The sequence below is a fragment of the Sinocyclocheilus grahami genome, unplaced genomic scaffold, assembly GCF_001515645.1.
Source record: "Sinocyclocheilus grahami isolate Dianchi unplaced genomic scaffold, SAMN03320097.WGS_v1.1 scaffold466.1, whole genome shotgun sequence".
Classification (NCBI taxonomy): domain Eukaryota; kingdom Metazoa; phylum Chordata; class Actinopteri; order Cypriniformes; family Cyprinidae; genus Sinocyclocheilus; species Sinocyclocheilus grahami.
This window is the reverse complement of record NW_015505645.1, coordinates 1010064-1024782: the sequence shown is the minus strand read 5'-3', so window position 1 is coordinate 1024782 and position 14719 is coordinate 1010064. Positions and strand designations below refer to the sequence as shown.

The window sequence follows — 14719 nt, the reverse complement described above, 5'->3', positions numbered from 1 at the left end:
TATATATATATATATATATATATATATATATATTAACAAAATATTTTAGTTTGTCTTGTATATATTTTTTCATTAGGTCAGATAACATTTTAAGCTGTCATATGGTCAAGTTACAACGTGTCCCTCAGATAGATCGGTCGGCGTGGACCGCGAATTTAACCACACGTAACTCCTGAACCAGGGGCTATCCACGCGGGGGTAGTCTCATTCGAAAGAGGGCCTCGAGACGTACACTCGATTCGCGTTCGCGAGGGTCCTTGAGCTGAAGAGATCCCCCGAATTTGGTGCGGATTCGCAGCGCCGTTACGGAGATATGGCCGTTCAAAGTTTTAATGGTTTTCCATAGACTTAAGCTTTAAAGTAATTCATCCAGGTCGCCAGTAGCAAACAATGGAGCGTGCTCTGCTGGACAAACTAAGTAATTACACCATTTCAAGCATTTTATCTGCATTATATGTTCTCTAAAAAAAAAACGTTCATATCGGCGGCATATTGGCACAACAGCACAACAGGCTCATATTGGCCGATAATATCGGCAAAACGATATATCGGTCGGGCTCTAGATTTGTTTCCATGCTGTTTTATCTTTCATTGCAGTGTTCATTCGTGCCTTTATTTACATCTCTGCCTAGATTTTCATTTTACCACCACATTTCCTTCCTATAGCCATTTGTGGTTTGAATTTTGTTTTATTACAGCTCTGAATTGCAAACTTCCTTGCACAAAGGCATTAAAAGAGGTCTGGATTTAGTGCTGTTTATACTGGTCCTACAAAACCGCTTAATGCACAGACATAATGAACATATACACTAGGGCTTTCAAATTTTTTTTCGAATTTAGGTGTGCGTCAGACAGCCTTATCAGCAGGGCACGAGATGACGATGTAGGTGGTGTCACTGCATTATAATATTTTTGTCTGCCTATTCAGTTAAACCCACTAGATGCGGTGCTGCTGCGTTGTTCATTAAAAATATTGCGGAAAAAGATAACATTAATGCAGAGATCTTGTTTACGTCAAAACAAAAAATAAACCCTTTATTTTCTATTTTTATTCAGTTATTTAAATCATATTTCTGTATTCAAAATTGCATATTTAAAACATTAATCTCCACATATGAATTTATTAATTTAATTGCACTCATGCTACCTTTGAGCCTCATTAAATATCTGAAAATTTACCTTTTGTGAAGAACACTTTTGTGTTCTTCTGTGCCACCTCTGTAGTACAAATTAATTTATTAATGCTAATTTCATATGATTGTTAACTTATTTGTCTTATTCTACTTATTATATTGCAGGGGTTAAAGCAAAAAAAAATCTTTTGACTGAAAATTTTTCTTCGACCAAACCCCATTCCTCAGCCATACCTGACACACACCCAGTTTAAGAGCAGTTTTTTTCTTCTTGTAATTAGGAGCACTTGTCCTTCTAATTAAAAAAATGTAGGACCACCTTCTGATCAATAATCAAAAATTCTGATCAAAAATTTACCTTCTTAATACGAGGTGACATTTGACTCCTTAAAGCGACTTACAGGATTATTTTCTTTTTACGTTTGAAATGGCATCATTCTCATGTCAATTAAAAAAAATTGTCATAATTAGTCATAAGTCATAAATTAGTATTAATAAATTAATTTGTACTACAGAGGTGGCACAGAAGAACACCAAAAGTGGCTTGTAGGTACATTTTCAGACGTTTAATGAGGCTCGGAGGTGGCATGAGTGCAATTAAATTCCTAAATTCTTGTGGAGATTAATGTTTTAAATATAACATTTTGAATAAAGAAATATGATTCAAATAACTGAAATTATACGCTAAAAATTAAACTAAATCTGCCAGCAGGTGGCGGCAAGTCACTGATTTTTATCACTGAATCATTCATTCAATTGATTCGTTCGAACATCTGAATCATTCAGGAATGAAGCAAGTGACTGTCTTTATGAAATGACAGAAATCCGTCATAGCAATCCCTTTATATTTTTTATATATATATATATATATGTGTGTGTGTGTGTGTGTGTATATATGTATATGTATATATTATTTTTTGCAAAATGCATTTGGAGCATTTGTTCATGTGTTTTCTTATACACCTTGCTCTTTTTTCCAGGGCTATGTCCTCCGCAGCCACCACGCCTCCATCAGTGGATAAAGTAGACGGATTTTCCCGGAAGTCTGTCCGGAAAGCCAAGCAGAAACGTTCTCAGAGTTCCTCACAGTTCCGCTCTCAGGGCAAACCAATCGAACTCACACCTCTTCCGCTGCTCAAAGGTGACTCACTCACGATGACTAAATGCTCTCATAACCACTTGTGCTCTGAAAGTCCCTGATACAGAGTAGAATATAATTCTGATTCAGACTGCTTCAAGGGTTAGTTCACCCAAAAATTTAAATTCTGGCATTAATTACTCACCCTCGTGTTGTTCTATTTTAGTAGTAGTAGTCTATACTACTTTACAGTAGAATAAGGATACAGTTTTTCTGTAAATTTCAAGTGTTCCTGAGGTGAACAGTACTTGTTCAATAGTTATATTTATTGTGCAAATAAACGCATTCCTTGTGTTTTGTTTGTGTGTTTGTAAATGGAAGGCCAAGTTCATTGCATTGTGTGGATATACTATTTCTCTTTGGTTGTGTCCTCTAGTTACACTACCGTTCAAAGGTTTGTGGTCTGTATGTTTTTGAAAGAAATCTCTAGCTCACCAATGCTGCATTTATTTGATCAGAAGTACAAAAACGGTCATACTGTGAAGAATTATTGCAAATTAAAATAAGTTTTTGCAAATATGCACAGTACACATGCCGCACATCGCACAAATAGTAAATATGGTAGTTTGCAATTTGAAACATAGCCAGTTTTGCTTATGCATCATGGCTCTGTAAAACATTTCAGTAAAATGTCAGATAGGAGAGTACATCTTGACTTGTCTATGCTTGTTTAGGATGATGACTTGTACTCTTTAAGAAGTGCAGATCTGAGATATTTTTTCTGCTATTTGCTAGTAAACATTATGCAAATACTGTGGATTCAATTGTATTATAAATATGTTTTTCTGTTATTTACTGAATCACTCTCAGTTTTTGTTGGAGACTCCGAGACCTTCACGTTAAAACAAACAGATGCAGAGTCATATCCAATGATTTGTCACCCTAAAGCTTGCCTGAGAATTGTGGTGCTGGTGCTGGCAAACCTAGAATTAAATGAGGAGAGATCAGCTCAGAAATCTGTCCTTTTCAGCGAGAGCTTACAGTTTTATGTCAGTTGGCTGTGTCTGAAACGCTTGTTTTTGTGGAGCATGTGTGATGGAGTGAAAACGTGGGTGTGTGCAGTCATGTGCCTTGCATTTGTCCATTGGTCTTACTTGCTTTTTCGTCTTTCTCATTTAAAGTTAAAAAAACCACACACACATTAATAACAAGTGTCTAGAGCTGCGCAATTAACCCTTTAAGCCCTGACGGCATTTTTGACTCCCTGAAGGTGTTGTTTTCTGAGCAACATACACAAAAAATATGAATCATAGCTCTAAAACTGTAGGTTTTTTTAACATTTCGACATTCTCCTGCTGGTAAAAGTCTACGAAAAAATTTGTTAAACATGTTTATTCTGTTAACTATTTGTATTCTTACAAAATGCACTACAGTCACTCCTCTGCTCAAGAAGCCTTCACTGGATCCTTCTGTCCTAACATTTTTTTTTCATTTAAAGAAAATTGTGCTGAATCAACTTCTGTGTTTTCTGACTAGTAATTGTATTTATGAGGTTTTTCAATCTGGTTTTAAGTCTGCTCACAGCACTGAGTCCACCCTTTTAAGAGTGTTAAATTATATTTACCTCTTTACTGATTCCGGAGACTCAGTGGTTCTTATTCTTTTAGATTTATCGGCTGCTTTTGATACCATAGACCACTCCTCACTATTATCTAGATCAGAGTCTTGGGTAGGTCTAAAAGCAAACGTTCTGAAATGGTTTCAGTCATACCTGTCTGACAGAAAGTTTTTAGTGAAGTTGGGTAATTTTTCCTCTTCCCCTGCTCCTCTGACCTGTGGCCTTCCACAAGGCTTTATTTTAGCTCCCTCTCTATTTTCTCTTTACATGTTACCTCTGGGCTCTATTCTAAGAAAACATGGTGTGTCTTTTCATTTCTACGCAGATGACACTCAAATCTATCTACCAATCAAGAAAAACAATTCCACTGCGATTACTTCTCTTCTGAAATGTTTAGAGGAGGTTAAATCATGGCTAGCCCAAAATTTCCTCTTCCTAAATGAAGACAAGACCGAGGTAATTGTTTTCGGTCCAAATGATAACTCTCAGTTTATAAGAGTTAGAAAGTTCATCCGTTTTTAGATCCTCGCGGGTGCGGAACCTAGGTATTCTAGTCGACCAGCATTTAAAATTTGATAAACATATCTCTTCTGTCATTGGGTCCAGTTTCTATCAGCTTAAAATTAAAAACTTTCTCACTCCAAAAACTCTAGAAATGGCTATTCATGCGTTCGTTACGTCTCGTCTAGATAACTGCAGTTCTTTATATTGCGGTATATCTAAATGTCAAATTGCGCGTCTTCAGCTTGTCCAAAATGCTGCGGACAGACTTCTTTTAAAGTGTCGTAAACATGAACATATCACTCCAATTCTTAGATCTCTATACTGGTTGCCGGTTTGTCAGAGAATAGACTTTAAAATTCTCCTCTTTGTATATAAATCCCTACATAACCAAGCTCCTGTCTATCTATCTGACCTTCTTTACTTCTATACTCCATCTAGAAGCCTACGGTCCTGTGACCAGGCCTTGTTGGTGGTCCCTCACGTTAGGCTTAAGCGTAGAGGGGAGCGTGCATTTGCAGTGGCAGGGCCACGACTCTGGAATACCCTACCTTTAGAGATTAGAATGGCCCCTTCTTTGTCTGTTTTTAAGTCCTTGCTAAAAACTTATTTGTTTTCCTTAGTGTATTGACTACTGTGATATGGTCATTTTTAAACGTGCGTTTTTAAATTTTTGTCTGGTTTGTTCTCTGTGTATGTGGTAAAATTGTTGCTCTTCTGGAAAGCACTTTGGTCAGCCTGGTGGCTGTTGTATATGTGCTCTACAAATAAATTGAATTTGAATTTGAACTTGAAATACATTCATGAAAATAAGATAGAAATCATAAGAAAAAGAAAGGCTTCTAATAATCTTTCTGTTTGTGATAATATCTTCCTTAAATTTAAAGTATTATAATGGGAATATATCATCTTGGAGAGAGAGTTTTATGCTGACTGTCATAACTGAATGTGACGTGCTGTTTGAATGCTGAGCGGAGAATGACTGACAGCTGCAGAGGAGGGAAGATGAGTTTCTGTAAACCTAAATTCTGTCCCTCACATTAAGATATGGAATGGCTTCAGATGATGTGGCAGGGCTCCAGATTGCGACCATTTTTTCTGCCTGTGCGACTAAATTTTTTGTGCGGTCGCAATGGCGCGACCACCGTGTTGGTCAACTCATAAGCTCTGCAATTTCTGTTGCATATGAGAAACATCAAACGGCAAACAAAAATGAAAGCATAACGAAACAGCGCTTAGAGAGTATTCTCGCCACATCAGCACGAGCGCGAAGGTGCGCGCAGCAAAAACGACGCACATATTGAGGAAACGATGGATGGTTTTCAAGGTAAAGTCAAGTAAAAGACCGCTTCTTAAACCAGAGAAGGTGAACATGCTGGTATTCTTGTGCGGAAAAAACATGCATGCACTGTCACGTTAGTTTTACTTTTCTTTTTGTTTTCATTTTTGAAAAACATATCTTTGCTGTTTACCTCACATTACGCTATGGAGGCTCTCTTTAATTTATTTATTTATTTATTTGATTCCTCCGTGTTTGCTAAACGTTCTGTAATTTATTAGTCGGTATATAATACAGCACGTGGATTTCATGTGATTTCTCATTGTGGTGGTGGACATTGATAACTCATTGATCATTTGAATCAATTTCATTGATTCATTTGATCAAAAGTTTCATCATTTAGTAATCATTTAGTAAGATCATTTTGATCAAAGTAATAACAAACTTTGCGAGGCAGACCAGGACATTCTGTGATCAAATGCAATCAACTTGTTAACACGCTCCACAGCACCATCCACTGCATTTAGTTATAACTGACTTTTAGTTTGCGTGCTTAGGATTTATCATGGATTCCCTGCATTTACGGCCAGGAAAGCAAAACTCGAATAGTGATTTTATTTTTTGAATGTGTGAATGTTACCAAATGTGTGAATGAACCAAAATCAAACAATCCTGGGCCAAATCACGGGACGCATTATCCGTGTATTTTCCGGAATGTCTGTGTAAGAGGATCTAACATTCACAGAAGTAATGCCTCGCTCAAGTTTAGTCAAAACCCCAAACAATTATGCTTGTTGTATTCTACTCTGTGAGACCTTTCAAAGGACATATGACACATGACGTTCTGAGCTGTATAATGTTTTTGACTTATTAGAGTACATGGCACAAAAAACATATTTCATAAATTATTAATAATTTTTTTAATTTATCAGCAAATAACTTTGCACTGCTTAGGAGTTCATCAAAGTGGCCACATGCATTGTAAAGTTCAGACTCTAGTTTAAGCTTTTAAATGACACCCTTTTTTTGTGTTGATCAAGGCAGTGGTTTTGAAAAATATTTTTTTTATTTGCTAGGTGGCACCCACCAGCAGTACATTCCGGTTTAGAGGGACTACTCGGCACTCGTTAAAAGTTGATCAAAATGGTTGGATGCATTCGAAAGCTGAATTTCTAAGCTTTAAAATAGTACCTAGTTATATAAAAAAGTTATAATAGACAGAAACATGCTGGCTTTTTCATTTTACTTGCCACGTATTCAATAAAGCTTTCCAAACGATTTATTAAATTCATGGGTTTAGGTATTATTTACACACGAAAGACGCAATGGATTATTTTGATTTTGGACTCATTTCATTCACGAGAATCTGCTTTAAATAATGATGTGCTATTTTTCATGATCAGATCATGTTTTATGACATGACAAGCTTAAAAACCATATGAAAGTTATAACATACGCGCCTTTTGGGTTTTATGTGTTATAACTTGATGAGGAATATCTAGGGGTGTTCGATTCCAGGTTTTTCTGAGTCGACTCCCGACTCCCACTATTGGAGTCGATGGAATCGACTCCTCGACTCCATTTAGCATGACTGTCCAAATTAATCCAATTTATTGGTGGTGACATTACCTTTAATTGAGCTATCAATGATCAATGTTAGCTGTTGCCGACACCTAATTTTACAGAGAAGAAAAAAAGCTATAATTATAAAAGCTAAAATTATTTGGCTATGTCAGAATTAAATAAGGTATTCTTTAATGAATTTGTCACATTATAATGGTCAGGGGATGGTGATATATTGGCTTAAACAGCATTGATATTAAAAATAAATACATGTAAAAAATACATACGAATGTAAACTTACTCATTTTTTTATTCTTGTTTTGTCTATTTTTGTTGTGCTGCACACGCTGAAGTGACAGCGCATTGCTCACGGTAAAAATGAACATGGATTGTAAAATGAGCATGGAAATGTATTAATTACACCATAAATGCAAATAAGTAGGCCTAAAGACTGTTTTTTGTTGTTGTTGTTTTTTGCAGTTAACATGGCTTTTTAGCTTTTAAGCTTTTAAATGACACCCTTGTTTTGTGTTGATCAAGGCAGTGCTTTTGAAAAATATTTTTTTTATTTGCTAGGTGGCACCCACCAGCAGTACATTCCGGTTTAGAGGGACTACTCGGCACTCGTTAAAAGTTGATCAAAATGGTTGGATGCATTCGAAAGCTGAATTTCTAAGCTTTAAAATAGTACCTAGTTATATAAAAAAAATTATAAAAAAGTTATAATAGACAGAAACATGCTGGCTTTTTCATTTTACTTGCCACGTATTCAATAAAGCTTTCCAAACGATTTATTAAATTCATGGGTTTAGGTATTATTTACACACGAAAGACGCAATGGATTATTTTGATTTTGGACTCATTTCATTCACGAGAATCTGCTTTAAATAATGATGTGCTATTTTTCATGATCAGATCATGTTTTATGACATGACAAGCTTAAAAACCATATGAAAGTTATAACATACGCGCCTTTTGGGTTTTATGTGTTATAACTTGATGAGGAATATCTAGGGGTGTTCGATTCCAGGTTTTTCTGAGTCGACTCCCGACTCCCACTATTGGAGTCGATGGAATCGACTCCTCGACTCCATTTAGCATGACTGTCCAAATTAATCCAATTTATTGGTGGTGACATTACCTTTAATTGAGCTATCAATGATCAATGTTAGCTGTTGCCGACACCTAATTTTACAGAGAAGAAAAAAAGCTATAATTATAAAAGCTAAAATTATTTGGCTATGTCAGAATTAAATAAGGTATTCTTTAATGAATTTGTCACATTATAATGGTCAGGGGATGGTGATATATTGGCTTAAACAGCATTGATATTAAAAATAAATACATGTAAAAAATACATACGAATGTAAACTTACTCATTTTTTTATTCTTGTTTTGTCTATTTTTGTTGTGCTGCACACGCTGAAGTGACAGCGCATTGCTCACGGTAAAAATGAACATGGATTGTAAAATGAGCATGGAAATGTATTAATTACACCATAAATGCAAATAAGTAGGCCTAAAGACTGTTTTTTGTTGTTGTTGTTTTTTGCAGTTAACATGGCTTTTTAGCAATGGGGGTAAAGCAAGGAAAAGTACCGTTTTAAATAAATAGGCTATGCTACAGCAACATAGATGGCACTTGTGGAGTTAGAAAAACTTCTTTATGACCAGCAGGGTTGTAATGAGGATGTAATGCAATTACCATCGACTGTTTCTGTCAATGGTAAGTTTTCATTTAAAATGTTTGTGATAGCCTACTACATTTTAACATAAGAAATGTAGACTGTGGGCTGTGTTTACGTTTTGCCACTTGCTTGAGTATCTTAATATATACATATATACAGAAGTCATTTTAATAGAGAATGAGGAGTTACGTCACGATCTCATTCTTTAAAGACTATATTGCGCTTAAACGTATGTCTATGAAAGATTGTATGAGCTACTGTGCAAAAAGATAATCTGCTTTTTAAAAAAATCATTTTAGTAACGTTCGGATTTTAAATAAAAATAATGGTGGTAAATAGCCGCGGATCATGGCGCACTACAAACCTGTGAAAGCACAATGAGCCCATTCTGCGTCTGCACTGCATACGAACCGCACCCACACGGACTGCACTGCAAATGGATCCTCGCTTAATTTCGTTTACTCTTTGCTGATATACTGCACTCAACTGCCATTCACTGTATATGGATTTGAGAATCAGTGAAGACATCAGCGATTTCGGAGTCGATGTACAACAAGAGTCGATTCCAATGCTGGAATTCCAATGGGATTCCAATCCGACTTTAGAGCTATTTAGAGTCGACTCGAGGAGTCGACTCCACATCCCTAGGAATATCTTAAAATCTAAATGATAGATTACGGTGAGTTTGGGCTCTTTTTAATCAAGATAATTTAAAAAAAATAATGACATGCCATATTCCACGATCTATGCATGTTTCTTGAAGTTATGAACAAAAACGCCATGTGAAAGTTACCTATGTTTTTGTTTTTTATTTAGTGGTTTTATGTGTGTTATAATGAATATATTTTATGAACATCTTTATCTTTTTAATCGTGAGAATTTTATGAAAATAGTGACGTGCAATTTTCTACGATCTTTGCATGTTTCATAAAGTTACGAAAAAAATGCCACGTTAAAGTTACCAAGGTAACCGCCCTCCCTCAGAGTCTTTGTCTGTTTACCTCTCATCATAAATGAATGCAAAATACAATCGCTCACTCATTAAAGAACATGCTGTTGTGAGATTCACCAGTGTCATGTCAGATGTTCACTGCCTTGCCTAGAAAATTACTGTGTTCTGCTTGTGATGCAGTATTAAAGTTATTGATTTCAGGTAGGTCAGATCTATTCATTGATGGGCTAAGAAATGGAGGAGGGGCCCGTTTCAGAAAGGAGGTTAAGTGAAAACTCTTGAGTATGTTAACTAGGGCTGCCTCTAACGACTCTTTTTATTTTGATTAATCTATCGACTAATTTATCGATTAATCTAAACGATTAATTTCCCACAAAAAAAATCAACAGTTTTACTTAAGAATATTTTATTAAACTATATTTTATTAAACCAAATGAAATCCAAATTTCTATGAAATCCTTTTTTTAAAGCAAAAGTAAAGTGCAACATAGAGTGCAAGAAGCAAGTGTTCATCTCATAATCCAAATCACTGAAATCAAAGTTCAGTATTATAGTGTAAGAGTGACAACATATCCATGTGTTCTAGTCTACTAATAATCTTTTAGATTTTATATAAAATTATAATCAAAAAACACTTTTTAAAGGAGTATTTACAAGAAAGGTTATATACCTGAATTTATATAGGAGAAAAATGTAAATGTGCAGTATTTCTGAAAAAAAGAAAAGAAAAAAAAGCCGATCCGAACAAGATTATTTTTTATTTCCCCCACCTCCCCCCGTCAAACACCAGACACCGTCAAAGTGACAAAAATGGCATGTTCTTTTTTACTGTTGATACTGATGAGGAGGCTGTATTAAAGGTACAATATGTAAGATTTTCGTAATAAAATATCCAAAAACTACTTGCACAGTGTTATATATTTTATGCAGTTGTGTATTTGTTATTCCAAAAGTTCCCAAGGATTTGTAAATCCAGAGAAATTCCTATTTTAAATAATGACTTGTCCCTGGTCATTGTAGCCGATCAATGATGTAATATCCTCATATCCTCAGTTTCACTTGTAAAAACTATGGCAACACACAGACACAAATGCTGCTATACAGTTAAACTAAATCCATTATGGCTAGGGCTGGGCAAAAAATCAAATGTGATTTTCATGCTAATCGAACTACTAATCACCAGAAGCGGCTTTACTGACGAGATGCCCATGAAAATCGCACTCGATTTTTTGCACAGCCCTAATTACAGCTGTAGCAAATAAAATGCAAATGAAATGAAAAGTGTTGACCGCAGCATTAAATTTAGATCTGCTCAGTGTTGCGCCATGATTTTTTATGCATTTTTACAGTGTTGCGCATTATAACCAATCACACACAAGTCTGTTGAGCTTATGAATGCAATGGCCAATCAGAGGCGTTCAGATAAGTTTTTGTTCAGTGCACGGCACTCGCTGACTGAATTCAGCTCTCACGCGAATGTAAAAGATTCATTCATAAAACCGTGTATAAACAGATTTACTGATTATAAGGGGAGTTTTTTGAGAATGCTTAAACTCGCGCTAGACTTAAGTCAGTAATAATGTTCTTTGACAGTGTAAATGTTCTTTGCTTGCATTCTCTGTGTAATTTATTCGCTGTTTGACTTTGAATAACTGTGGAAGGTACAGGTAATAAAAAAATAATTCATCACCTCATCCGTGAACATCCTCCTTCATAGTCATTAAACTTCGCCCATTGTTATTGTTTTGAAAATGCAACCTCTAGTGGCTAGAACTTACATGTTGTACCTTTAATTCGTAGGGAGTTAAATTTTTTTGTGCCATATCCACATGCATATTTATTTGGTAGTTTTCTGTATCGGGGATGCAGAGCACATTAGTAAGGCCGCTGTATGCAGAGCGGTAATGAAGGTGTGCCTCGCTGACGTTCACTTGATAACATCTTGCAGTGAAACGGATATGGAATGGAAGGATGCCATATGGAAGTGTAGTCTGAGATATAGGCTATGCTGGTAACCACCACCACAGCTGTTACATAAACACAAATTATGCACAATTTATTTGGTCATCTTTATTTCCTACAAATACAAAAGCAAGAGTTATTCTTTTTTTACTGTTGGATTTTTGTATTCTTCCAATACTTGGTATTATGACCATCTCCTCTTCATCTGTTCTTCATTATTTTGTGAGCCTTCTTGCTGTTGACTGAGTAGAAGTCAAATGTTAATTTCATTACTCTAAGAAATATAACAGGTTGGATTAGAGAATCTTTAATTATGTGAAAAGATTAGACTAAGTGAAAAGGTTGGAGTACGTGGGAAAAAAAGCTGCTGCACATTGAAATAGACACTGAATGAAATGTATTTAATATATCAAATGTTTGTAAAGTCATGTAGCTTACACCCATGAACATTTTATGCTTAAAGCTTTACCTGATTGAATTGTTTTTATACTTAACATATTTAGCTACTGTCACGTTGTTCCTTTTTCTTTAATTTTTTTTGCCCATGGGATACCATGAAAATTAATATTAGTTCAATAACCTACCGTTCTGCCAGTTTTCACCTCTGTTATTATAACCGTGATTAAGAATTAAACTTATGCGTTGACTCAAAGTATGCAGACGTTTTTTTGTCGGTGCTGTTGCCATGGTGAATCATAATTTCGGAGCTCCATTGATCATGACTTCTCATAGTCGTGGTGCACATGCTAAACTCAGTCAACCTACTCAGAGTTGACTGAACTAACACAATTCAGCTGTTCTGAAACCGAAAAATCAGTTTCCCCATCTCGGGACCAGGGTAAGTCAAGTCAGAGTTCAAGTTTTAACTCCGAGTTGGTTGAACCTCCTTATTGAAATGGGCCCCAGGAGTGAGTGACTGAAAGTGTTTCCATTCTATATTGATGACCTTTAACCCCCTGGCAGAATGCTCAGTATGGATTATGGGAAGGAGGGATCAAAGCATCTCATTCCCTACAGGGGTCACTCCCTTAAAGGTCACACAGATGGTGTGAGTGTGATATGATCAGTTAATTTCAGTCACGTTTTAGTAAAGATGAGGTTCGTAGCTAAACAGTAGTCATGATGACAACAATAATCTGTAGTGAAAATGTAATAATCTGGTTTATCCAAAAAGTATTTAGAGTTTGTGTTGCTAAACTATGGCAGTTTTTGTGTATTTGTTAAATATAAATAATGCATAATGTAATGTTTAAAGAAATAGTTCACCCAAAAATCTAAATTTGCTGAAAATTTACTCATCATCTGACTATCCAAGATGTTGTTTTCAGAACAAATTTGGAGAAATGTAGCCTTACATCATATGCTAATCAATGGATTATTCACCCTCGTGTCTTGAATTTTCAGTGCATAAAGCTGCATTCTAATAGGAATGTTATACAGGTACAGGGTGCGTTAAAAGTGTTAATAATTTTAACACATTGTTTTTTCCATAAAATCGTGCCACATTAACACCTTAAATTGACAGCCTTATTTTTAAGTTAATGATTATGATGGATTTGTTTCTTAAAAACATGCAATTATTCTCATAATTCTATACAACATTCTCAAGACAATTGTTTGGCTGGTGTCATTTTAATCAGTTATTTGAACTCTCATTATGACGGCACACATTCACTGCAAAGGATCCATTGGTGAGCAAGTGATGTAATGATATATTTTTCTAAATCTGTTTCGATAAAGAAACAAACTCAGATCTACCATATTAATCGGCAAAATGTCAAGTTGCTAAATATATAATAATTATTATAATATAATAATATATCAAAATAATTGATCAAATCATTCTCTGAAACTTTTCAGTAATCATAGTCTCCAACCACAGGTGTTACAGCGATTACTTATTGAGTGTTACTCAACAATAAAGATGGCCTGCTGGGCCAGTGTGTGAGCCAGAACAGTTGTCCTTTTGGGCCTATTTTATGCCTTGCAAACTTAAATGTTTGGTTTTGCTTTGATGTATTCCATATTGTTGTGGCTGCTGATTTGTCATCAAGATTATCTAGCTAGCCTAGATAAGGTGTTGTCAAATTTGCAGAAATTATAGTCTTGAAAGCATGAGGAAGAATGTGTTGACAGTTCCTTACTTTTTTCATAGTTGTTTTTCGTGGTTATTTATGGACTATATAGTCATTAAAACCAAATGACTTTCCACTTGTTGCAGAATTTCACATTTATTTTGTAAATTAAATAAAACCGTTATGTTTAACAAGTATAAAAAAGCATTGTAAAAAACTGTTGTTGAGCCCAAGTTGTCAGTGATTTAAAAGGATCATTCACCCAAAAAGGAATCTTCTGTAATCATTTAGTCACCCTCATATCATTTCAATCCTGTATGACTTTCTTTCATCTGCGGGACACAAAAGAAGATATTTTGAAGAATGCTGATGGTGACCAAAAGAGACGTGTTCCATAGAAGAAAGCCATTCAGGTTTGGAATGACATGAGGGGAGTAAATTACACAATTTTCATTTAAGTGAACCATCCCTTTAGTAAACAGTGAAAATGATCATGAAGGGGGAGAGCGAGAAAGCAAGTCATACTACAGCATAACATGTATAATGTCATGCCTTTGGATGTTACTAGTTTTGGACTAGTTTTGGACAGAAGTATCACAATGCATGAAACCCAGTTGCCAATAGATGGCACTGTAGAATCACTGCGCTTTCCTAAAGAGACTTGCAACTAGTAATGGAGTGTTGCACTTTTTCTAATCATCTGATTGCAGAGGTTTAGACCACTCACTTCCACTTAGCTGTTAACATTGAACCTTTATAGAAAATAACTTATGATTAGTCATAGATCACATGACTTCAGTTGCACATGATGCACTGTCATGTGTTTGCATGCTAACCCGTTTACATACAAAAATAAGCTTCATACTCAAT

At 35.4% G+C, this 14719-nt stretch overlaps 1 protein-coding gene across 2 annotated transcripts in view; it reads left to right on the top strand.

Annotated features, from left to right (window-relative positions):
• The window catches only part of LOC107553227 (serine/threonine-protein phosphatase 2A 56 kDa regulatory subunit epsilon isoform), a 32685-nt gene that overhangs the window by 7192 nt on the left and 10774 nt on the right, over nt 1-14719 (top strand). For both annotated transcript variants that reach the window (XM_016235393.1, XM_016235392.1), the window contains exon 3: nt 2114-2274. In XM_016235393.1, coding sequence (XP_016090879.1) covers nt 2118-2274 — 157 coding nt within the window. In that variant the 5' untranslated portion in view covers nt 2114-2117. The remainder of the gene's footprint in view (nt 1-2113; nt 2275-14719) is intronic.